Raw genomic sequence first — 26,080 nt, 5'->3', positions numbered from 1 at the left:
CTTGATACAAAGTTTCTTACTAGGTGGCTTTATAAAGAGGTTTGCTTTATCTTATGACTAAGTGGGTGTAGGAAAAGAACACCCTTAGGCTTTTTCTTTTACTTTATTTATTGAAATTCTCTCTGTCTATGTTTCTGGATACCCCTTTATTGGGGACTATTGGATAATGTTATTTTCCTAATATATTGCTGGGCAGACTTATATGGTCTGTGCCCTGAAAAGGACAGGTACAAATCAAGGTAAGGTATACACAAAAAGTAGCACATTGGTGGGTGGGGGGGGGGGGGGGTGGCCCTTTTTGGGGTCAGCGCTGTGGAACGGATCTGGTCATTCTGGAGGGTCTGGGGTCTGGGTTCTTCGGAGAGAATGGAGGAGGATTCAGAGGTCCTCTTGGGCTCCCAGTATCTTGTGGACTCAGTTTCCGAGGACTCTCCCCGTTGGGAGACTGTGAAGAAGCAGGCTTATGGGTTCTGGCTCCTTTGTTATGAGGAGTTGTCTCTTAGATGAGTTTGCGGGGCCCTTGGCTGTGCTTAAGCTTCCGCAGTGGGCCCCTAAGCATTTTCTGCTCCATAAGGCCCACATTTGCTTGATGAGAGCAGAATGGGAGTCTCTGGATGGGTCCCTTCAGGACTCTTGCTCATCTCTTTGCCTTCTTTCAGGAGGTTGATCAGTGTTGTCTTCCCAAGGGTGGATGCCCTGGTTATGGCGGTCACAAAAGAGGGCTCAGCCCTTAGGGAGCTTTGAAAAGAATGTGAAGCAGGAGCTCCACCTGGCCTTTTTATTGCGCGATCCAGCATTCAGGTGGCTATTTGTGGCAGTTACGCGTTGGTTCCAGCAGTTGCCAGAGACCCTGGAGATTTCTTATTTGGAGTCCAGGACAGCCTTTTTAGGTGGACGTCCTATGGGTTATGATTGGTTTCCCACTCAGTGGCAGCATCAGGGGGTCGCAATTGGTTGTGGCTTTAGCACTGGGTGTGGGTGCGACTGCAGCTTCCAAGATGCTTTTGAGTCAGCTGCCCTTAGGGGGCGCTTGTTCTTTGTTGATGAGTCGGAGAAGTTGGTGAAGTATATGAGGGTGGCGTGGCACTCTGTCTCCCTGAGCTGTGGCAAGGGTGCGCAGCAATCCTCAGCTTCAAGGTGGCAGGTCACTTCAGGTCCGCTTGGCACCCTTCAGCCTAGGCGGGGGTGGGAGCAGAGTAAGTCCTTAAAGCAGGGGTTCTTTTGAGGGCCCCTTGTTCCTAGCTCTTGGGTTCCTCGGGTGGGACCACAGCAATTTTGCCTGCCCAATGAGGGCGTGCTGGGCCCCTTGTTTCTGGTGGGAGGCAGGCTGTCTCTCTTCTGCAATGAATGAGTCTGTGTCACCTCAGATCAAGGGATTCTGGAGGTGGTTTAGAGGGTATTCTATTGAGTTTGCCCGTCCAGTTCTGGATGCTTTCATGACCTCTCCCTGTGACTCACTCCAAAGTGTCAGGCTGTTATTTACCCTTCAGTAGCTCTGCAATGTAGAAGCAGTGGAACCAGTTCCGCCGGCAGAGTGTGGCATGGACAGACACTTCATCTATTTCATGGTCCCGAAGAAGGGCATTCTCCGAGAACAAGCAGACTTGTTATTCTCACAAGTGGGTTGATGCAGTCCAGCATCACCTGGTTCTGCAAGATTGCCAGAGGAAAAATCTAAAGCTTTAAGGAGCGTGAGCAGCACTCCAATGTCATGTGTGAGTTCCTTCCCACCCACCGCGTGAACGCACCGCCTCAGTTTTTTTTCATCCGCGTGAGAAGAAGCTGTGTTTTTGTGCTCCCCTCTCATGTCCGGTAGAACTTTTCAAGTGCCTTTTGATATTTTTTGTACCGCTCACTCTCTTTTTCTTTCTTTGTTTTTCCATTATAGTTACAAAAAAAAAAATCCTCCCTTATTTCTAGTTTTTTTTTTGTTACATTTGTACCCCGCGCTTTCCCACTCATGGCAGGCTCAATGCGGCTTACATGGGGCAATGAAGGGTTAAGTGACTTGCCCAGAGTCACAAGGAGCTGCCTGTGCCTGAAGTGGGAATCGAACTCAGTTCTTCAGTTCCCCAGGACCAAAGTCTGCCCCGCGTCTAAGTTTCCTTTCTTTTTGACGCGGGCCATATTTAGGCCTGCCTGGCGGGTGTCCTTGTTTTTGTGCCTTCTTTTCCCCTTTTTAGGCACCATTACGACTTTTGATTTTGCCGAAGCCATTTTTCTTTCCATGTCATCGAAGACTCCCAGTGGCTTCAAGCACTGTACCTGGTGCAACCAAACCATCTTGGGAAAAGACACTCATTCGTGGTGTCTTCAGTGCCTTGGGCCTGACCATAGCCCTTAAAATTGTGTCCTGTGTCTTCGTATGAAGAAAAGGACTCAGCTTTCCTGGGAGGCTCAACATGAAAAACTTTTTGTAGCCCGGTCCGGTTCATCAAGGTCGGAGGTGTCGACGTTGAGTGCTGCACTGGCATCGGTAGTCACGGGTTGCAATGTACTACACAAACCAAGCAGGGGGGGCACTGGATCTCACCCTCTGTGTCAGGAAGCAGTCCAGATGTGGCATTGGGTACGCCAACACAGCATGTTTCTGCAAGCCACTTATCTGGCTGGTGTAAACAACAGCCTGGCCAACAGGCTGAGCAGGATAATGCAACCTCACAAGCGTTTTTTAAATATGGGGGTAGCCCGCAAGATCTTCTGAGCGTGGGGCACCCCCTAGGTGGATCTTTTTGCCACTCAGATTAACCACAGGGTCCCTCAGTTCTGTTCCAGGCTTCTGGCACACGACAGACTAGCATTGGATGCCTTCCTTCTTCATTGGGGGACAGGCCTCCTGTATGTGTATCCTCAGATACCACTAATAGGAAAAGCTTTGTTGAAACTCAAGCAAGACTGCAGAACCATGATTCTGATAGTGCCTTACTGGCTATGACAGAGTTGGTTCCCTTTTCTTCTGGAATTCTCCGAAGAACCGTGGAGATTGGAGTGTTTTCAGACCCCCATCACACAGAACGAGGGGTCACTTCTACATCCCAACCTCCGGTATCTGTCTTTCACAGCCTGGATGTTGAGAGCCTAGAATTCGCTTCCTTGGGCCTTTCGGAGGGTGTCTCCCAGGTCTTGCTGGCTTCCAGGAAAGATTCCACTAGAGGTGCTATTCTTTTAAATGGAGGAGGTTTGCCCGTCTGGTGTGACAGCAAGGCCATAGATCCCCTTTCTTGTCCTACACAGACTCTGCTTGAATACCTTCTACACATCAGAGTCTGGTTTCAAGACCAACACCGTAAGGGTTCACCTTAGTGCAATTAGTGCTTATCATCAACATGTGGAAGGTAAGCCTATCTCTTGATAGCCTTTAGTTGTTCGCTTCATGAGAGGTTTGCTTTTGTCAAAGCCCCCTGTCAGACCTCTACCAGTGTCATGGGATCTCAATGTCATTCTCACCCAGCTGATGAAAGCTCCTTTTGAGCCACTGAATTCTTGCCACCTGAAGTACTTGACATGGAAGGTCGTCTTTTTTTTTTGGTGGCTGTTACTTCAGCTCATAGGATCAGTGAGCTTCAGGCGTTAGTAGTGGATGCACCTTATACTAAGTTTCAACACAACAGAGTAGTCCTCTGCACACACCCTAAGTTCCTGCCGATAGTGGTGTCGGAGTTCCATCTGAACCAGTCAATTGTCTTGCCAACATTCTTTCCCTGGCCTCATGCCCATCCTGGCGAAAGCAGCTTGCACGCCTTGGACTGCAAGAGAGCGTTGGGCTTTTGCATGGAGTGGACAAAGCCCTTCAGACAGTCCGCCCAGCTTTTTGTTTCTTTTGATCCCAACAGGATGGGGGGTCACCATCGGGAAACACACCATATCCAATTGGCTAGCATATTGCATTCCCTTTGCTTTTGCCCAGGCTGGGCTGACTTTGGAGGGTCATGTCACAGCTCATAATGTCAGAGCCATGGCTGCATCAGTAGCCCACTAGAGGTCAGCCTCCATTGAAGAAATTTGCAAAGCAAAGGCTATTATTAAAAACAAAATTACAGAGCACATCCGAGGACATGGATTACTGAGACCGAGTCAGCACGGCTTTTGTGTGGGGAAATCTTGCCTGACCAATTTACTTCAATTCTTTGAAGGAGTAAACAAACATGTGGACAAAGGGGAGCCGGTTGATATTGTGTATCTGGATTTTCAAAAGGCGTTTGACAAGGTACCTCATGAAAGGCTACAGAGGAAATTGGAGGGTCATGGGATAGGAGGAAATGTCCTATTGTGGATTAAAAACTGGTTGAAGGATAGGAAATAGAGAGTGGGGTTAAATGGGCAGTATTCACAATGGAGAAGGGTAGTTAGTGGGGTTCCTCAGGGGTCTGTGCTAAGACCGCTGCTTTTTAATATATTTATAAATGATTTAGAGATGGGAGTAACTACCGAGGTAATTAAATTTGCTGATGACACAAAGTTATTCAAAGTCGTTAACTCGCAACAGGATTGTGAAAAATTACAAGAGGACCTTACGAGACTGGGAGACTGGGCGGCTAAATGGCAGATGACGTTTAATGTGAGCAAGTGCAAGGTGATGCATGTGGGAAAAAAGAACCTGAATTATAGCTACGTCATGCAAGGTTCCACGTTAGGAGCTACGGACCAAGAAAGGGATCTGGGTGTCGTCGTTGATAATACGCTGAAATCTTCTGCTCAGTGTGTTGCTGAGGCTCGGAAAGTGAATAGAATGGTGGGCATTATTAGGAAAGGTATGGAAAACAGGTGTGAGGATGTTATAATGTCATTATATCACTCCATGGTGCGACCGCACCTTGAGTATTGTGTTCAATTCTGGTCGCCGCATCTCAAGAAAGATATAGTAGAATTGGAAAAGGTGCAGCGAAGGGCGACTAAAATGATAGCGGGGATGGGACAACTTCCCTATGAAGAAAGACTAAGGAGGCTAGGGCTATTCAGCTTGGAGAAGAGACGGCTGAGGGGAGACATGATAGAGGTATATAAAATAATGAGTGGAGTGGAACAGGTGGATGTGAAGCGTCTGTTCACGCTTTCCAAAAATACTAGGACTAGGGGGCATGCGATTAAACTACAGTGTAGTAAATTTAAAACAAATCGGAGAAAATTTTTCTTCACCCAACGTGTAATTAAACTCTGGAATTCGTTGCCGGAAAATGTGGTGAAGGCGGTTAGCTTAGCAGAGTTTAAAAAGGGGTTGGACGGTTTCCTAAAGGACAAGTCCATAAACCGCTACTAAACGGACTTGGAAAAATCCAAAATCCCAGGAATAACATGTATAGAATGTTTGTACGTTTGGGAAGCTTGCCAGGTGCCCTTGGCCTGGATTGGCCGCTGTCATGGACAAGATGCTGGGCTCGATGGACCCTTGGTCTTTTCCCAGTATGGCATTACTTTTGTACTTATGTAGTCTTCAGTCCACACATTCACATCACTGCCTTGAGCAGGATACCCAACGCGACAATTGGTTTGGCCAGTCAGTGTTGGAGAATCTGTTTGGGGGCTAGAATCCAACTCCACCCTCCTAGGCCCATTTTATTCTGTTCCAAGTTTCACTCTTATCTAGTTTGTATATAGTTTCAGGTTAATCTGTGTTGTCCTTACCATTGTGAGGCCCAATTGACCAGTGTTGTTGTTTTGGGTGAGCCTGGATGCTAGGGATTCCCCATCTGTGAGAATAAGCATGCCTGCTTGTCCTTAGAGAAAGCGAAGATACTTACCTTTAGTAGGTATTCTCCGAGGACAGCAGGCTTTTATTCTCACAATCCCGCCCACCTCCCCTTGGAATTGTCTTTTAGATATTTTCATTTAGTTTTTTAGCTTTTGTATTAAGCTGAACCTGCGCGTTCACACGACTGGCGGGAAGGCACTGGTGCATGCACGCTGGAGCGCAGCTCGTGCTTCTGAAAGCTCTATCTTTTACTGTGGCAATTTTGCCGGACCGGGCAACGCGGGAACGGCGTCTACCCATCTGTGAGAGTAAGAAGCTTGCTGTCCTTGGAGAATACCTGCTACAGGAAAGTATCTTCGCTTTTCATTCTGTGGCTCAGTAGTGTCGTTGAGTAGTAGATGATCTATTGCAGTGCTTCTCAATCTTTTTGTGGCTGTGACCCCATGATAACAGCCAAATAAAATTGTGTGATCCCCTGGAGGTGCAGAATAGTGATGCCTATGGAGAGCCTGCCCATGCTGTGACTCCCCAAATGTGAGTTTTGTGACCCCATTTAGGGTCCCAACCCACAGTAGGAAGCTCTGATCTAGTGTATAGTAAATGAGTAAAAGTAGCAAAGTCCTATGATATGTACCATGAGAATTGGCTGCGGATTCTCATGTATGCGTAGTACTGCTTCAGATGATGCTAATATTTTAATTGTGCAAATAGCATGGTTAGTGACGACTTGTTTACTTTTTTCGTTCTCTCTTGTTTAAAGGATGATATTGGTTCTCTACAATATTGGCTTTTTCTTTCAAGAAACTCTGATTTGAAATTAATGTATATACTCAAATTTAAGCCTATCCGAGTATAAGCAGAGTTAAGTTTTCCACGAAAAAGGGAGGAAAACTGTTAACTCAAGTGTAAGCCAGGGGGCAGGGGGTTATATTCAAGTATACCGGTAATCTTTCCTCCCCTGTAGTGTCCTGCATTTCTCCCTTCTCCTTTCTCCTTCCCTTTCCCTCTTGGTGTACAGTATTTTAACCCCCCCCCTCCCCCGCGTCCACCACTGAGTGCCATTTCTCTCCCTCTCCTAACTAATCAATTACTTCTTGAAAACCACTGCAGGCATTTTTACCCTCTTCCTATCCACCAGTGACTGCCAATTCTCTCCCTATCTTACCCTCACTGACCGGCATTGCTTACTGAGCTGTCTTGGCTTCTGCTGCCATCGCTGACATGGAAGTGGGGCCTTGAGCTTTTGCACATGCTCAGTGCCTCCTGGTTCCTGCCCTCTCAGATTTCTGAGAGGGTGAGAGTCAGGAGGTCTTGAGCATGCGCAGATGCTCAAGGCCCCACTTTCATATCAGCGACAGCAGCAGAACCCAGGAGGGAGCAGTAAGCAAGCAATGCCAGGGGGTGGTGGTGGGGGGAGGGAGGGAAAGGGGGCAGGAAGCAAGAGAAGTGCTGGTCACTGCAGGGAGAGGGGGAAGCACAGAAATGTAATTTGATTCTAAGCCAAGACCCCATTTTATGGGATGTTCTTTGGGACCAAAAATCTCAGTTTATAGTCGAGTGTATATGGTATGTCCAGGGAAAACTTGAACTTGCTAACTGGAAAGTGACAGATATGGACCCCTGTTGTACATACAGTAACTCAGTAACACCATTGGGTACACAAATGGTCCAGTTTCCAAGTTTGATGTAAAAAAAACTTCAGGAGGGTGGCATACATATTACCTTCTGTAGTAAAATTGTGGAAGGACTCTTTCAATCCTGCTGGTATGTTAGGAAACTGTTGACATATTTCTGTGGCAACTGTCATTTCAATCTGTAAATCTCTAACATGGAATACTGCAATCTGTGAGGAAAAGGTTTTATTAAATAAAAATACATTTTTGGCTGTAGATAGTCCTCGTCCATTTTTTCTTCCTTGTACTATTGCCAGATCTTACTTTATGAATATGCCATTAAAGTTTTGATTAGGACTTTCTACTCAATAGATATGCATATATCCATCCACTTCTTTCATTAAAGTGATTGGTGTGCCCCACTTTGGGAATGTTAGACTAAAACTCCTCATGAAAAGCTTCAGTTTTGATCTCTGACCATATAGAATGTTTTGTGCTTTTAAACCAAGAGGGAGGGGGTCACGTGATGCAGTGAGCAGCAGAGGACGTGTCTCACTCTAGCTGCTCAAAGCCTCGTTCGAAAACCAACTTATTCGGCGGTCTCCACCCTTGGGAATACCTCCCACTGCACAAAACATCTTCCTTATCGTATGGACAAGTATATCACGAGATCTTTGATGGCTCAAGCGGCGAAAAGCGGAAAGAAAAAGGAGGACAAAGTAAGGGCTAGCGAATCCAATATGGCGACGGTTTCGCCGGCGCCCTCTCCTCCCCGCCAGAATGCGGAAGCACTCATCCCGGAGCTCACGGAGGCGGTTGTGCGGGCTTTAGCTCCACAATTCGGTCAATTATCAGCGCAAATAGCGGGCATAACGGCGGTGACCTCAGAACTTTCACGACGCACGGGTGAGTTGGAGGCCCGAGTGGCTGAGGTGGAGGAGGGGCACCAAGAACACTCTTGCGAGCTGGAACGATTGTCCCGCCTGGTACATGACTATTCAGAAAGAATAGAGGACTTGGAGAATCGCTCCAGGCGAGACAACCTTCGCTTTGTGGGCTTCGCAGAATCTTTGTCAGATGCCAATTTAAAACCCACGCTCGAAACCTGGTTGCAGGCGACCTTTCCTGAAGCGGGAGAGGGGAGGCCGATCCGACTTGTGCGGGTCCACCGAGTGGGGCCTAGACCAGTGAGGGAACAGCGCCCTAGGGTGGTCATAGCAAAATTTCACGACTACTCACAAAAGGCTGCCGTTTTACGAACAATCTTTCGAGTGGAGGAGTGGCCTAGTGGTTAGGGTGGTGGACTTTGGTCCTGGGGAACTAAGGAACTGAGTTCGACTCCCGGCACAGGCAGCTCCTTGTGACTCTGGGCAAGTCACTTAACCCTCCATTGCCTGCCGCATTGAGCCTGCCATGAGTGGGAAAGAGCGGGGTACAAATGTAACAAAAAAAAAAAAAAAACATACAAAGGGTGCAGAGATACCATTAAATATGATGGCGCCCTCATTCGGGTTTTCCAAGATTACTCGGCAGCTCTGGCAACGCAACGACGGGCGTTCTTGGCAGTCTGTACACGTCTGGTGGATAAGAAGTACAGATTTATGTTACAATACCCAGCTACTTTAAAAATAATGGAAAATGGTGTTTGGAAAGCCTTCACTAAACCAGAGGTAGCCGCAGAATGGCTGAATAAACAAGCTGCAAGACCAGCGGACTGACTAAAACATCTTTGCTGCGGGCTCGTGATGATATGTTAGAGGTACTCACAAACACCTGTTGGATTACGCCACTCGAGAATGATAAGTTGTCTGTTGGAACTTTGTTGAGCAGTTGGAACATTGGTTTAAACAGCCAAGCTTTTTTGGGAAAATTGGCACAATATGTAAGACTGGAGGCACCCAGATGATGGAGAGACAAAGCCAAGACTGGAACACTAATAGGTGTAAACCGGAGCCCCTTGGCCCTCGGACACACCGAGTTATACAAGGGGTGTGTTGCCCGGTTGACCGAGAGATTGGAGAGGGTGGAGGGAAGTTCGGAAATTTGTTTAAGTTAATTAGGTTTGACTGAGAGCGAGGCTTTGCTGGCACCCATTGACCCCACACCGGACGCGGCTTATTCTAGGTTGCGTCTGGTGAAGTAGGCCTAGGTGCGATTAAATGGGGAATAGTGTAGGGAAGAGGGTAGGCCAAGATGGGGGGGGGAAGGGGAGAAGTGGGAGAGAAGGGAAGGGCTGGGATAGGATCTGTACTGTGGGGGGGGGGGGGGAGGGAATAGGGGAAAGACACAAAATTAGATACTTTCTAGATTGGATTGTGGAGTTCAGTTGGACGGAGCTGGTGCCGTCTCTACGGCGAGGCTCTTGGAGAGTGCAAAAATTAGGTGAACTCTGTTGCCGTGCCGGGGCAGGTAAGAATGTGAGGCTACTGAGAAATGACCATATGCCACTTCTGTTACAAATACAGGACTGCTGGGTGAGGGCTGGGCACCCAGGAGCCTTAAGAGTGCAAAAATTATCTAATTTATGTAACCGGGTTGACTTAGGTGATGGCTAAACCATCAGCCCCCCGGTTGATATCATGGAACGTATCTGGTATCTCCTCCCCAATAAAATGCACAAAAATCTTGACAACGTTGCAGCGCCACCAGGCTGGAATAGCATGCCTTTAAGAAACCAAATTAACGGACGCAGAGCATCAAAAGCTTAAACAGCGCTGGGTGGGAGAATGTCATTTTGCTTCCTCTGGAAGCAAAAGAGGAGGAGTAGCAATTCTAATACACAAACACATGCAGTGCACATCAAAGTTAATTTGCAAAGATAGGGATGGCAGATATATACTCTTACAACTAAACATAATGGGGCAGGAAGTTTTTCTGCTTAATGTCTATGGCCCTAATGTATATGATCATTCTTTTTTCCAACACCTAGTTCGGCTAGGAATCCAATACGGGCACACACCATGGATAGTGGCAGGGGACTTTAATCAAGTCATGGATGGGTTACAAGATTGCTCGGGACCGCAGGTAAGCTCAGCGTTTGGGACAGGTAAAGGGTTTGGATATTTGAGTACCGCCTTGGATCTCATAGACCCATGGAGGTTAACACACCCTACATCTAAAGACTACACACATTTATCAAGAGCACATAGCTCATGGTCGAGAATAGACTACATATTGATATCCTCAGCTTTGTTCCCCCAAGTGCCACGTGCAGAAATAGGAGTGATGGAGGTCTCAGATCATGCAATGATTTGGATCGAACTGGAGGTGGGAGCAACTAGGTTGCGCCATCATGTTTGGAGGTTCCCCAGATACCTGGCAGATGATACGGACTTTCAGGATTACCTGAAACAAAGATGGTCTCATTTCTTAGACACAAATGGTGGTCATGTGAAGGAAGCTCGGTTGTTCTGGGAGACTTCCAAAGCGGTGATTCGCGGGGATATAATTGCCTAAATGTGTGCCCGTTCGAAGCGATTGGCAAAGGGAGTGAAACACCTAGAAACCGCATATCAAGCAGCGAAGCGGGCACACATAGCTCACCCCTCGAAAGAGACCAAGGAGGTTATGCTGGCCTCTTTGGCAGCCCTTAACACAATGATCCACGAGAAAACAAAGAAACAATTCTTTCATAGATCTTTCTCCTTTCACAAGCATGGTAATAAATCTGGGAAACTGTTAGCCCGCCTTAACAAGACCTGGGGAGGAAATAGGTTTATACCAACACTCCGAGACGCAGAGGGCAAACAAGTGAATAACTCAGAGGAGGTAGTGCGGTTATTGGAACAATATTATGCAAACCTATACACAGCTCCAGAACCACTTTTAGGCCCACCCATAGAAGATTACTTGGCAGACTCTGGAATGCCACGCCTGAACCCCGAGGTATTAGAGCAATTAAATATGCCTATACGGGCCAAGGAGTTACAAAAAGTAGTAAAATCACTAAAACGAGGGTCGGCCCCGGGCCCGGATGAGTTTGGGGCTGAATATTACCAGTTGTTATTCCCACAAATGTGTGGCCCACTTCTGGATTTTTTTGATGAATCCATTGAATGTGGGGGATTTAGGCGAGAATCTAATGAAGCCTTGATAACCCTAATACCAAAAGAAGGCAAACCCCCAGAAAATCCGGGTTCATACAGACCTATATCACTCATAAATGTGGATTTAAAGATTCTAGCGAAGGTCCTCTCTGAACGTTTGTCCCCTTTAATACCAGGTTTAGTGGGAGAGGGCCAGGTGGGGTTTGTGCGGGGTAGACACCCTTGCCACAATGTTAGGAAGGCATGTTTAGCTATCGCACAGAGCCTTACCAAGAATGAACCATTGTTGCTGGTTAGCCTAGATGCGGAAAAGGCTTTTGATAAGGTCCGATGGGATTACCTTTTTCCCGTTCTTAATTATATTGGCCTCCGAGGGTGGATACTCAATGCTATAGCAACGCTATACACTAATCCAAAAGCTTCCTTATTGGTTAATGGTTTAAGATCAAACTCCTTTCCTATATCATGTGGCACTAGGCAGGGTTGCCCGCTTTCACCAATCTTATTTTTGTTATACCTTGAGCCCTTGTTGTGCACTATTCAAAGGGATCCAGATATAAAGGGGATCAGACTACACTCACAGGAACTCAAAACTTTAGCTTTTGCAGATGATATACTGGTAACATTGACAAGGCCCCAATCCTCCATATCCCACTTATTTGGCACTCTTGAAGAGTTTGGCTCCTACTCGGGCCTTTCTCTGAATAGGAGTAAATCCATGGCACTACCAGTCCAGACCCGGACCCGTACGGCTTGGGAGGGTGAATTTCCGTTGTCATGGGCAGAGGGTAAACTGAAGTACCTTGGCATATGGCTAACAGCCGACTTGAATTCTTTATATAACCTGAACATAGAACCTCTTAAACTGAAAACTAGACAGACGCTGCAGACGTGGACAACTCTGCCCCTCTCCCTGATGGGGCGGATAGCCCTTTACAACATGATTCTAGTCCCAAAATGGGTTTATGTCTTGCAGGTGTTACCCTTGTTTCTCAAGAACAAAGAAGACTTGATGTTGACGAGGGTGGTCACCAAATATCTATGGAAGGGGAAAAAACCAAGATTACCAGTCTCTAAATTATATCTCTCCAGACTTAAAGGGGGGTTGGGACTCCTAAACCTAAAGCTCTTTTCTGTGGCCAGTAATATGCGACACCTTTCAGATTGGTTTCGTGACACGAGTTACTTTTCGTGTACCAATATGGAGACCAAAGTGTTTTTCCCCCGTCATTTTAGTTCATGGCTGCATGCTGCACCAGGGACAGTAAATACGCCCCGATATTTCACATCAGTGGTGTCTCCACTAAGACAGACTTGGCACTGGCTGGGCCGCAAATTCGGCTTTCATGCGACTTGCACTCCGCTGCTACCGATACGAGGCAACAGTCACTTCCCCCCGGGGAACACAGCCCGGCTTTTTTCAGACTGGGAAACACGTGGTATCAGATACATTCACCAGTTATACTCAGAAGAGGGCATTTTAAAAACTATGGAGGATTTAGATAGAGAGTTTGGTACACTTAGTAGAGACTTTTTTGCCTCCTTTCAATTACGACATTATTTGCGATCCCTTCCACCCACACATTTGAGTCCCCAGATATGGAGTCGACTGATGTCTCTTTTAGCTTTGGATGCTCAGGGGTCTGTCCCCTTAAAATACTACCACTCGGAAATCCGGGAACAACTAGGTGAGAATGATTATGAACAATTGGCTGCACAATGGAATAAAGAACTATCAGTGAATATTCAATCTGAATATTTGAGGGCATGCTTTCTGGACATTTCCAGAATTTCGGAGAGTGTGGTGCTGCAAGAAACGGCGTATAAATTCCTGTCTCGAATGTTTTTTTCTCCACATAGAGCATGGAGAGCTCATATGGGACAGGAAGACAGATGTCGGAAGTGTGGTCACTCCCCAGCGAGGCTTGGCCACATGTTCTGGACTTGCCCCAGAATAGCCCGATTTTGGACACAGGTGTGTTATCATGTGTCGGAAATGTGGAAGATTACTTGGCGGAAAAAGCCACAACTATTATTCCATAAATTCCACTTGGCCCAAAGAACACCTAAAGGGTTGCGCCCGTTTCTTAAAAGAACGGTTTTACTGGGTAAGAAGGTCATCTTACACTTATGGATTACACCAGACTCACCAACTTTGTCTCAATGGCGAGCGAGAATGATCTTCCTATGCTCTTTAGAACGCAGAGCAGTGGGCGACTTGGCCTCACCCAGAGGGGAGTTATTTTGCCTGACATGGGCCCCCTTTTGGGACTCATTAACGGAAGTGGCTAGAAGTAGAATTTTGAATTCTTAAAGGCTGAATGGATGGGTTTGCCCTGGTGCGGTGACAGAGAAAAGGGAGGTGATACGGTTTTGTGATAAGATGAAAGAGATAATGTAAAAGTCAACGATGTACTGGCCTATGTATCTTCGAGACCTATGTTATTATGAGTTATAATACGGGGTGAACCCTGGAGGATAGCCGGAATAGCTTGACCTAAAAGCACAGCCATGTTTTGTAGCCTAGATATGAACTTAATGTTGTGTAACCTCATAAGTTGCAGGGCTGAATAGCAACTATCTGACTCCATATCCATAATTGATCTTTGGGGATGGGAGGGGGGGGGGGGGGGGGGGGAGGATGGGGGGGAAGGGGGGATTCAAAAAACTAAAAGGAAAACTGTCTAAACTACTAGAGGCTATCGACTGTATGTTATATGGTTAAAGTTCTTCAGTTGTATTTTCGAGTATAGCCCTGTAAACGGTATTATTATCTCTTTAATAAACAGATTTAAACATAAAGTATCACCAAGAGGCTCAACTCTGGTTAGACTTTGTTCTTTGTATGTTCACATTCTTGTAGAGGGTTTGGTGAACTCGAGTCAGTCCTGATGATTGACTTGAAGGTACTTTGACCCTTGCTCTTCCAAGGAGGTCTTTTCTGTACTCTCTGATGACCAGTAGTTGCAGTGAAATTTGGTATGTGGTAGAAGAGGCCCACCAAATTTCATTTTCAGTTATGGTGCCAAAAAGTGGTCCAAAATAATTTTTTCTGCCCGGTTTCAGTTTCAGCCAAAACTGACCATGTGTTTTCTGTGAAAGCCAAAATTTTGTGCTTTGTTCTGTTTGTCTCCCATCCGCCTCCTCACCTCCGAACAGGTATTGTCTCTTTCTCTGCTTATCTTATAATCTCTGGCAGTTTAGGGGTGTAGTGAGGGCAAGAATGATCCTCAGTTGCTCATGCCTGTGCTGGCTCTGCTCTCAAAATGGCTGCCATGACCTCTAGTGGCAATCTTGTGAGACTGCTGCAAGCGGTCACGGTCGGCAGCCATTTTGAGAGTGGAAATTTAGGGCTACCATATTTGCGGAGACAAGAGGACACAAAGACAAAAATGGTTACTACCTTTGTTAAAGAAATATTTAATCAAGCAAAATGTGTAAATGGCTTTTAGTTAACAAACACATCAATCAATGACTACTAGTACAGCAGTAAACAATCTACTTTCAACAACTTTGAGTTTGGCTGAGTCCAAGCGTGCTTATCAGAAGAGCAGATATCCTTCAACAATTTGGCTGGCTTATGAGAGAAGTGTGAAAGTCTTTGTTTGACATATGCTTAAATTTGTGCTGCACGAACAAAATTCTTTTGACAGATTTAACCAGAAGGGAAACAGATGAGATCAGCAATACCTTTCTCTCTCTTTTAGTACCCCCATGTGTACAGACAGAATAAAAGGTCAGCAGGGGCGGACTGACAGTGGTCGCCGAGGAAGGGCCTCCAGGAAAAGAAAATGAAATTTCAATATTTGCATGTAGATTTAAAGCAGTGTGTGTTTTTTCCCTTCTTGCAGCAAGTCCTGGGCCATGGAGCAAGGAGGTACCATGTCTCTGCTGTTTTATGCCAGCGGGCCAAGGTGGCCATGAGTCGCTTTGAACCTGAAAACTATGTCAACTATGAAGTGCTGCAGAAGAATATTGGGATTGTGCGAAAAAGGTATAGAAATTCTCAATATACTCAGCTGAGCTGTGGTAGATACAGTTCAATGTTTGGGTGGGGCGAGAGGAAGCATGCACACAGGGCTGTGGCAAGCAGTCAGGTCTGTCCTGAATATTTCACCAAGCATGTGAGCTGTTTGTGGCAGTGGCCACTGCACTTTAATCTTCTCTGATCTTGTTACCTCGGTGCTTTATAAACATGCTGCCTTTTAAACATTCATCATTGCTCTTGTACAGCACTGCATAAGCTTTTTAACATACGGCATGTTAGAGAGATTTATATAAATGGGATTGACTTCTTTAGATCTCTCCAAAACAGGGATAGAAGTTTCAGATTTTTACATTCCAAAATGTGGTGGATATTTTTGTAAAGTTCCAAAATACATTATTGGGACAATATCTTTGTGGAGGACTGAGCCTTGTTTGAAGGCTCCTCATTGCTTTCTGTGGGATATGGATGCTGTGTTGTACAATATTGCCTACTTCATCAGTCCAGATGCCCTCCTCACCCTTCAAGCACTTTATCACAGAGCAGCCTTGGAAGAGAAGACCAGGTGTATTTTTAGGAGAAAAGGGCATTTCAAAGTCCACATAGTGCTCTCTCTGATTCTGGGTTTTTTTTTTTTGTGTGGAATATATTTGGATATGCTATAGTACCGGGCACACAGTTTTACAAGCGAGCAGTGGGAGTAGGAGTCCTGTGTCCTTCAGCATTTGTCCCTTGCTTCTTAATAACCCTGATCTCCAGCATCTAGCAACATATTTGCAATTTTTTCATCATGGGAGTCTTTCACTAAAGGGTAATACATGTTATCTGCCACAGGATCCGTATTATTCCTATGGGCCTTGCTGCAGATAACATGTGTTAATCTTTAGCAAAGAAGAAAAAAAACATTCTTAGTTACTTAACTTTTGAGAAGTAGAAGCCTAACTGGTCCCTTTTGAGCTTTCACTAGGGCTGAGTTCCTAGTTTTCTTAGGACCTTAAAAAGTAGAGTTTATGATGTTTTTATTTAGTCAGATTTATATGCTGTCTTAATCGAGGCAGCTTACAAAGTTACAGTGATTATGTAACTATGTATGACATAAAAGAGTAAACTGGTTAGATTGAACCAAAAAAAGAGACTAGACTAAACCCCCTGCCATCTAGTACCAAAAAAAAAAGAAAAGTGGATGCAAAATCCAAAAGCAATCGAACTTGCTAGGTAAACATTTTTTATTACAAAACTTATATTAAAAAAACACTTTAATACAAATTAGAAATAATACAGCATCATAAGTACATAAGTATTGCCACACTGGGACAGACCAAAGGTCCATGAAGCCCAGCGTCCTGTTTCCAACAGTGGCCAATCCAGGTCACAAATAGATCCTGAAAAAGTTCAGTACATTTTATGCTGCTTATCCCAGAAATAAGCAGTGGATTTTCTCCAAGTCAATTTAATAATGGTCTATGGCCTTTTTTCCTTTAGGAAGCTGTCCAGACCTTTTTTAAACCCTGCTAAGCTAACCGCCTTTACCACATTCTCTGGCAACGAATTCCAGAGTTTAATTACATGTTGAGGGAAGAAAAAGTTTCTCCAATTCGTATTAAAGTTACTACTTTGTAGGTTCGTCGCATGCCCCCTAGTCCTAGTATTTTTGGAGAGAGTAAACAAACGATTCACATCTACCCGTTCCACTCCACTCATTGTTTTATAGACCTCTATCATATCTCCCCTCAGCCATCTTTTTCTCCAAGCTGAAAAGCCCTAGCCGCTTCATCCTTTCCTCATAGGGAAAGTTGTCCCTTTCCCTTTATCATTTTCGTTGCACTTCTCTGTACCTTTTCTAATGCCACTATATCTTTTTTGAGAAGCGGTGACCAGAATTGAACACAGTATTTGAGGTGCGGTCGCACCATCAACCAATACAAAGGCATTATAACGTCCTCACTTTTGTTTTCCAACCTTTCCTAATAATACCTAACATTCTATTTGCTTTCTTAGCCTCCTCAGCACACTGAGCAGAGGGTTTCAACATATCAGCAACGACGCCTAGATCCCTTTCTTGGTCGGTGACTCCTGACGTGGAACCTTGCATTACATAGCTATAGTTTGGGTTCCTCTTTCCCACGCGCATCACTTTGCACTTGTTCACATTAAACGTCATCTGCCTTTTAGTCTCCCAGTCTTGTAAGGTCCTCTTGTAATTTTTCACAATCCTCTCTCTATTTAACAACTTTGAATAACTTTGTGTCATCAGCAAATTTAATTACCTCACTAGTTACTCCCATCTCTAGATCATTTATAAATATGTTAAAAAGCAGCGGCCCCAGCACAGACCCCTGGGGAACCCCACTGTCTACCCTTCTCCATTGAGAATACTGACCATTTAACCCTACTCTCTGTTTTCTACCCTTTAACCAGTTTTTAATCCACAATAGGACACTATCTCCTATCCCATGACCCTCCAATTTCTTCTGGAGTCTTTCATGAGGTAGTTTGTCAAACGGCATTTTGAAAATCTAGATACACAATGAGGCATATTTTCAAAGCACCTTGGGAGGCTAAGTTCCATAGGTTTCTATGGAACTTTGGGAGGCTAAGTGCTTTGAAAATATGCCTAAATATGAACCGATTCGCCTTTATCTACGTTTGTTCACCCCTTCAAAGAAATGTAATAGATTGGTGAGGCAAGATTTCCCTTCACTAAATCCATGTTGACTTTGTCTCATTAATCCATACTTTGAATATGCTCTGTAATTTTGTTCTTTATAATAGTCTCTACCATTTTGCCTGGCACTGATGTCAGGCTCACCAGTCTATAATTTCCCGGATCCCCTCTGGAACCTTTTTAAATATCGGCGTTACGTTGGCTACCCTCCAATCTTCTGGTACCATGCTCGAATTTAAAGATAAATTACATATTACTAACAATAGTTCCGCCAGTTCATTTTTCAATTCTATCAGTACTCTCATTTTGTTTTCGTATGGTATGCACATTAAAGATGTCCATATCTGAATTAAATCCCCAACACTTTTCAGCATCAAGCCTACCTTTTAATATAGCTGATATCAGATGAAGTTGTCGTGGTTGAAAATTTATACAAATCTTTTAGGGCTCCTTCTACAAAGTGGTGCTACCGATTAGTGGAGGTCTGAATGCAAAGAAGCCCATTCAGTTCCCATGGGCTTCTTTGTATTCACCGCACTCTAATCTGTAGTGCTGATTTGTAAAAGGAGCCCTTAGCTTTTTGGTTATTTGTGACTACCTACTTCAGCCCCTTCTAGATTTTCTCTATCACTGGTATTCTTATTCCAGAGTCTCCCTTCCCTTTTTCTCCTTTACTTGTAGGTGTCACCGCCTTGCATAGTTTTATTTATTTATTGCATTTGTATTTTTTCCATTATGACAGTTTTCATCTGGCTGATTGTTAGGTATCAGCTGTGTTAAAATAAGTCTACTTAGGCAGGATTGGTTCCAAAATGTGTTGGAAATTTAATTTAGATATGGACATGTTTAACATATGCATTGTATGAGAACAAACTGATGCTGTATTATTTCTTTCCTTAGCATCTAGCTACACTGTTCTAGACAAGTGGTTGTTATCCCCTTGCACCAGCAGATGGAGTTAGAGAAAAACCTGAGTTTTACCAGTGACCTCACTGGTATTACCTGGTGGTGCCCCATGGAAAGATCCAGTACTTTCTGTACCTCGGCAGATGGTAGGTCTTCTGTCTGGTGCTTCTGGTCCCTGTCCTACTTCCCAGGTCTGCTGGCCACAGCTGGGGCCGCATAGCTTTGGTTGAGCTTAAGGGCCGTTCCCAGGTTACCCAGTCTCTGCTTCTTAGCGTCAACTGGGTGAGGCTTGTGGCTTGGTCCTACGGGATCCTGCCGAAGTGGTGCAGTTCCCCACCCCCACCCCTCCTTGTCCACTCACCTTGTTTGGGTGTAATTCCCCCCCCCCGGGGCTCCCTTGAAGCTACCAGGCATAGTTTAAAAAATTAAAAAAAAAATCCTATTTGGATTTGCCTGTCTCTATTGCTGAAAAGAAAAAAACAAAACAAGGTTTGAGTAGCCTTGTCAAAAGAAACAAACAAAAAAAACCCCAGAGCACACTCAAGCAATCAAGGAGTACTGGCAGGGCAGGCTTACACATTCTGGCCATGTGGCCAGGCATGCCTACGAGCAGATGCTGTAGAGTCTGCAAGAGCCGGCAGATCAGCACCTCTGCTGGCTCTCTCTGTCCCTTCATTGATGGACTGCTTCTGACTTCAGAAATGGCCTGGGGAGGGGGGGGGGGGGGGGGGGGGAAGAGGGTCGGGGTGCCACCTGAGCTGCTGCCTCTCCCTACTTCAAGGCATTGAGACCTGTGGTTCTGATGATCTCAGTGGGAACAGCGGCCATTTTGCCCCAGCTTGTCTTTTTTTTTTCCTGCTGCTGTTTCTCAGCAGAAGAATCCTTCACAGCCCCCATCAGAAGGGGAGGGCCTTGCCTTCCCACCCACCTCAGGTCCACCTGTAAGGGGTGTCCTGATGGAGGCCCTGGAGGGTTTTTTTTTCTGGCTCCAGAGCTTGACCCAAATGGTCAAGCAAGTCCTGAAGGAGGAGGCTTGGCTTCTCAGCTAGCTGTGGGGCCCCTAGGGGCCTGGATGTTCCCAGCCAGGGCCAAGGACCACGGGGGGATTGGGGTGCACAGATGTCCCAGTCTGCTCTGAGGCATCGTGGAATAATCTGGAGGTCCTCTTTGACCCTCAGCCTTTCTCAGATTCAGATTGAGATGACGCTTTCCACAGGAGGAGGAACAGTCTCATGTGGTCTGGCTCTTTCATCATGAGGAGCTTTCTCGTCTCATTGATGAACCTCCTGAGAGTCTCTGTAACTTCAAGTCTCCGTAACTTCAAGTCTCCTACAGACCCCTCTGAGGGGATTCTCTCTTGGAGGGCATTGCAGGGCTCCCAAAGCATTTTCCTCTTCGTAAGGCTCTTGCCCACATGCTGGTGTGAGGTCCCAGATGAGGCTCTCAAGGGGGCTGAGGACCTTGATCACCTGTATTCCTCCACCCCTGAGGAGATGGAAAAGTACTGGGTGTACCCTAAGGTGAATGCTGTTGTTTCTTCAGTCGTTAAGGTGGTTGCTCTCCATGTTCAGGGTGGCTTGGCCCTCGGAGAGCTCCAAGATAAGCAGGTGGAGCAGCAATTGTGTTTTTTTTGCCTTTTTTGGTAGGGGCATGTAGAGTCCAAGCAGCTATCTGTGGTGACTAGGTGGCACGTGCCATGTTGCGCTAGCTGCAGCAGCTGTCGGAGTCCATGGAAGTTTCTCGCCTAGAGTCTGGAGTGGTTTTCTTGGTGGATGGCCTGTATGATTTGGTTCGCCTGGCCTCTCAAGCGGTGCGTTCAGCTGTTGTGGTCTGTTGCAAGCTGTGGCTCTGTCATTGGGTGATGGATGCTTCTATTCAGGGAGGACCTGGGGAGGCTAGACCCCTTTGTCTCCCTGAGTTGCAGCCAAAGTTTTCCCAGCAGTCCCCCATTTTGAGAGGTCACTCCAGTGGGGTGAGCCATATCTGACCAGCCCGGTGTGCTCTGCCCAGTACTTGGAAGGCCCTTTCCGTTGGTCTCCTTTTGGGGCCCTAGGAGAGCTGGCCCTTCAGCCACCGCAGGCAGTGCTCCAGCAGCCCGTCCTGCCCAGTGAGGAAGCACCGGGCCCCTTTGTAGTGTGAGTGGTGGCCATGTTGTTCCTCCTGTTCTTTGAATGGGCCCACATTACCTCGGACCAGTGGGTTCTGGTCAAGAAGGCATACTCCCTGGAGGGCTCTATTCCTCTCTCCCTTCCCTTTCTGGTTACCTTCCCTTCCCTTTTTCGGACCTTTTGTCCACCTCCCTTGTAATAGATTGATTGTTATGCTGCTGACTGATAACTCCTTTCCTATCAAATATTGTAGTTCTTTCCAACTCTGTTATTTTAGTCTGTAATGTACTCAGTTCTGCAAGTTAGCTTGGGCAGTATAGTAAGTTCCAATAAACTATAAACATACGGCCCCTGTAGTGGGCCTTCCTGTCTCGATGGGCTCCCATTTCTCAGGACCCACCGTCTTCTGCTTATTTCACCCAGAGTGAGAATTCGTTGGCCCTGGTGGGACAGCACAGTCCATCACCTGAGGGGGGAGGGCTTACTTGTCACCATGGATGTGAGTTGCTTGGGCTATGTAGCTTAGGGAACCTGGACCCTGCAGTAAGCAGCCTGGTTCATCAATCGTCTGGGATCCTGGGCGGTTCTCCTGGCCTTGTTGTAATTCCTGCTGCTCCTTCAGGGGAAGGTGGTCATGGTGATATCAGATAGTGCCACTACAGTGTCCTTATGTCAACAAACAGGGAGGCACTGGGAGTCAGGTGGTAGCCTTGGAAGCAGCTTGCCTCTTTCAGTGGGAGGAGAGACACCTGCAGGCCCTCCTAGTGGTCCATATTATGAGCAAGGATAATGAACAGGCAGACTTTCTTAGTTGCTGTGTCCTGGATCCGGGGGAGTGGGAACTGGGGCAGCAGGCCTTTCAGATCTTTCTGGACCATTGTGACCCTCCTCGGTTTGATCTCATGGCTTCCACAGCCAACGCGAAAGCGGAGTATTTGTTCAGACATCAGAGGATGCTGGCTTCATAAGGGATAGATGCCCTAGTTCAGCCATGGCTGATGGAGGAGCCCCTCTTCCCTCCTTGGCCTCTGATAGACCACCTATTGTGCAGGTTTGTGTGTCATCCTCACTTAGTCTTGCTAGAAGCTTTGGATTGGCCTTGCCAGTCGTGGTACACAGACCTCCAACAGGTGCGTGAGGGTGACCCGCTCCCATTGCCAAGAGGTCGGGGTCTTCTCTGGTAATGGCTGGTAAAAATGGAAGATCAGATCCCTTCTGGCTTATGTCTGGCCATTGAGAGGAGGAGCTTAGAGAAATGCAGTTTCTCTCCTGTGGTGATTTCTACGTTGCTCCGTTCTTAGAAATCCTCCATGTCTCTGGCTTATGTTGGGGTGTGGAAGGATTTTGAAACCTGGTGTGCAGGACAGCCTCTGTTACCTTGAAGGGCTCAGGTCCACGATATTCTGGGCTTCTTGCAGCAGGGACTGTACTGGGTCTGGAACTGGACTCCCTGAGGATCCGGGTGGCTGCTCTTTCCAGTTTTCGGGGTAAGGTGAAGGACACCTCCTTGGGCTTGCATGAGGAAATGTTCCATTTTCTGAGAGGCATGGTGCTGCACCCCCTCCAATACGTCCCTTCTTTCCCTTATGGGACCTTCATCTGGTTCTCCTAGAGCTTGCTGTTGCTCTGTTTGAGCCTCTGCATTCAGCTTCTATTAAAAACCTCACTTTCAAGATAGTCTTTCTGGTCACCATCACCTTGGCTTGAATAGTTTGAGTTGCAGGCTCTGTCTTGTCAGGACCCATATCTTTCCATTGCTTAGGATTCCATTTCTGTTCACTTTGTCCCATCCTTTCTCCCTAAGGTGGTTTCTTTGGTCCATGTGAATCAGGAGGTTTGTTTGCCTTCCTTTGTGCAGGAGGGCTCTATTCCTGTGGACAGAAGGCTTCACAAGCTGGACATCTGAAGGACACTGCTATGCTACCTGAAGGAGACAAATAATTTCATCTTTCCGATCACCTTTTTGTTCTTTTTCATGGCCCTAGGAGGGGCCAGGTAGCCTCCAATGCCTCTGTTGTGAGGTGGATCAAGATGGCTATTGAGACTGCCTACGTTTACAAGAATCATCCAGTGCCTTGGGCCCACTCCAAATTGACTCAAGCTACTTCCTGGACAGGCCTGGGCGGTGGCACCTGAAGAGATTTGTAGCATGGTGACTTAGTCGTCACGCCATTCCTTTGTCAGACACTATAGATTGGACATGTCAGCAAGAGCCTGTTTGGACTGTGGCAGAGCTGTCATTCAGGGAGCCTTGTCTTCCCTCGACCAGTAGATCTGCTTCAGTACATCCCTCTTGTGCAGAACAGTGTAGCTAGGCGCTAAGGAATAATTTTCTTTCCTTTAGTCAGCTACACTGTTCTGCAAACCGCCCTTAAGTACATAAGAACATAAGTAATGCCACACTGGGAAAAGACCAAGGGTCCATCGAGCCCAGCATCCTGTCCTCGACAGCGGCCAATCCAGGCCAAGGGCCCTTGGAAGACTTAGGCCCAGGACTCTGAGTGTGCTATGTGTTTTTCCTTTCAGTGTTTAAAAAAAAAAAGATGAATGAGAAGAGTCATATCATACATTTTACAATTCATAGCAATACAGGTTCCCATGATATTGCTATATCCTGGAGTATGTAGGGTAGCGAGTGCCGCTCTGTGGTGGTATGCTTTCTTGCTGTTCGTTGCAGCCACAGTGGTTGATGGGGCATGGGCATGTTACAAAAAGGGATCCTCTGCTGCTTTGGCAGATGCATACTGGATCTTTCCGTGGAGCACCACAGGTAACTGTTAAAATCAGTTTTTTCTCTACCTCCATCTGCTGGTAGGAGGGGATAGCACCCACTTGTGCAGAACAGGGTACCTGATTAAAGAAAAAAAAAATCATCAGGGAAGGGGAAAGGAAAATGGGACTTGATATATACCGCCTTTCTGAGGTTTTTGCAACTACATTCAAAGTGGTTTACATATATTCAGGTACTTATTTTTTACCAGGGGCAATGGAGGGTTAAGTGACTTGCCCAGTCACAAGGAGCTGCAGTGGGAATTGAACTCAGTTCCCCAGGATCAAAGTCCACTGCACTAACCACTAGGCTACTCCTCCACTCCATTTCTACATATTTTATTTATTTACTTTTTAACTTTAATTTTCAGTTTAACAATCACAAATAATAACTTTGTGACAAATGAAAAATCCCATCTAGAATTTAACAAAGAGAAAATTAAGGAAATAAACATTTCAATTTTTGACCACAATTATTTATTTGGATTTTGCTCACACCTTTTTCAATAGTAGCTCACGGTGAGTTACATTCAGGTACAGTAGGTATTATGCAGATCCAAAGTTGAAAGTATAATTAGGAAATATAAACTAAAAGCTAAACAGAACGCTTCCTGCCGCTTGCATAGACTAGCCGAACTTCAGTGGATTGTGAGACAGATACATGAATCCTTACCTCTTCTCTAAACAAAAGAAATTCTTCCAGCTATTTAGATTCAAAAAACATGTAAGACTTACTTCCCCAAAAAATAACACAAGAACAAGGAAACCTCACTATAAACTTCAAACCCAGCTCCTGGGCTCTAGGCCTCAAAGCCAGAAACTCCTGGCACAGCTTCTGAGTAATTCTCAATAAATCAGGATTAATTCCTTATTTTTGAACCAAAAAATTGTTCATCCATTACTCAGATTAAGAGTCAAAGTTCGGTCCATTTCCAATGCAAATGTTGCTATTAAAATAGTCCTTTGGGTCACCAATTCCAAAGACGATTCCAGAAACTCAGTAATATTCCTATTAGACTGTTCATGCCCCTGTGTAGCAACATTAGAGCGCACTGAGAGATTCAAATATTGAACCCTTACCAAAGGTGGTAAGGACTCTGATGGTATTTTCAGTATCTCTCTCATATATTTATGCAGCATATCAATAAGTGCCAGTAGAGGAGATTTGGGGAAATTTAAAAACTGCAAAGTGTTCCTCCTGGTTTGATTTTCCAAATTTTCCATTTTTAAATACATAAGTGTTGCTGTACTGGGACAGACTGAAGGTCCATCAAGCCCAGCATCCTTCAGTAAGTTTACATTAACTTGCTGAGGTTCTCAAATTTTAGCTTCTAAAGAATTTCTTAGAAGCTTGTTGACACAACTCTTGGGAATGGACTTCAATAAGGTCTTGAGGGCCCTGTTTACTAAGCAGCGCTAAGGGTGCGCCAATGTTTTTAGCACTGTGCTAATGATTAGCACTCTCTAAATGCTAAAGTTGCCCATAGAAACATACTGGCGACTCTAGCGTTTAGCGTGATCTAGAAATGCTAGCGCACCTTAGTAAACAGGGCCCTTAGAATAAGAAAGCTCTCCCACAACTTTTGCCTCAGAAGTTAGAGTAGTGTTGAGGAAGTACATAGCAACCCATAAAGAGTCCATTATGACTATCCCAGGCCTCTGCAGCTGCTGCACAGTTACTCCCGAGGCTCTCTGCTCCACTTGACCATTGAAGGTACAGTTGGCTGCATCATTTTTCCACCATCTACTTGGCTATCAAGAATCTGGGGGGGCGGGGGGAGGAAACAGCCAGCGGTGATCCCTCCGTTGGGAGCACAGAGGAGACCGAACATCCGCCTGCTCCGCCTTCACTGGCGTCGAACCTCCAGGTTTCCATGATTCAAGCCCCGTGGGTGCATTTGATCACGTAGTCATCTTGGATCCCCCATATTTATTATTTAAAGCTTTTTTGGTATAAGATTTTGGATTTTGTATCCCCTTTTTGGTTTAGATTAAAAAAAAAAAATAAGCAAAACAAGTGGGGAAGTTTTTATAACTATCTCCAGTATATTCTTTATTGAATACCCTAAAGGTTAGTCTTTTAAGAAGAGAACTGGTGCTCTCTAAAATCAATATTTTCTCACACTCCATCTAAATACATAGTAACTACTGTTCAAGCAGATAAAGCATGGCAGAAGCTCATTTTAAATTTCAGCGCTCTGAGGGGGTAGGGCAGCTTGTAGTAGTGAAAATTGTTGGTGGGATGATCTCACAGGTAATATTGTTTTAGATAGGGTAATGCCAGTAAATTTGCATCTTG

General features: G+C 45.7%; 1 protein-coding gene across 2 annotated transcripts in view; it reads left to right on the top strand.

Moving 5' to 3' along the window:
- ACO2 (aconitase 2) overlaps nt 1–26,080 on the top strand; it is a 175,711-nt gene that overhangs the window by 3,092 nt on the left and 146,539 nt on the right. For both annotated transcript variants that reach the window (XM_030210349.1, XM_030210356.1), the window contains exon 2: nt 15,200–15,342. In XM_030210349.1, the coding sequence (XP_030066209.1) occupies nt 15,200–15,342 (143 nt within the window). The remainder of the gene's footprint in view (nt 1–15,199; nt 15,343–26,080) is intronic.

This window comes from Microcaecilia unicolor, chromosome 1 (genome assembly GCF_901765095.1).
Source record: "Microcaecilia unicolor chromosome 1, aMicUni1.1, whole genome shotgun sequence".
Taxonomy (NCBI): Eukaryota; Metazoa; Chordata; class Amphibia; order Gymnophiona; family Siphonopidae; genus Microcaecilia; species Microcaecilia unicolor.
Note: the sequence above shows the minus strand (reverse complement) of the source record. Positions and strands in the feature narration are given on the sequence as shown.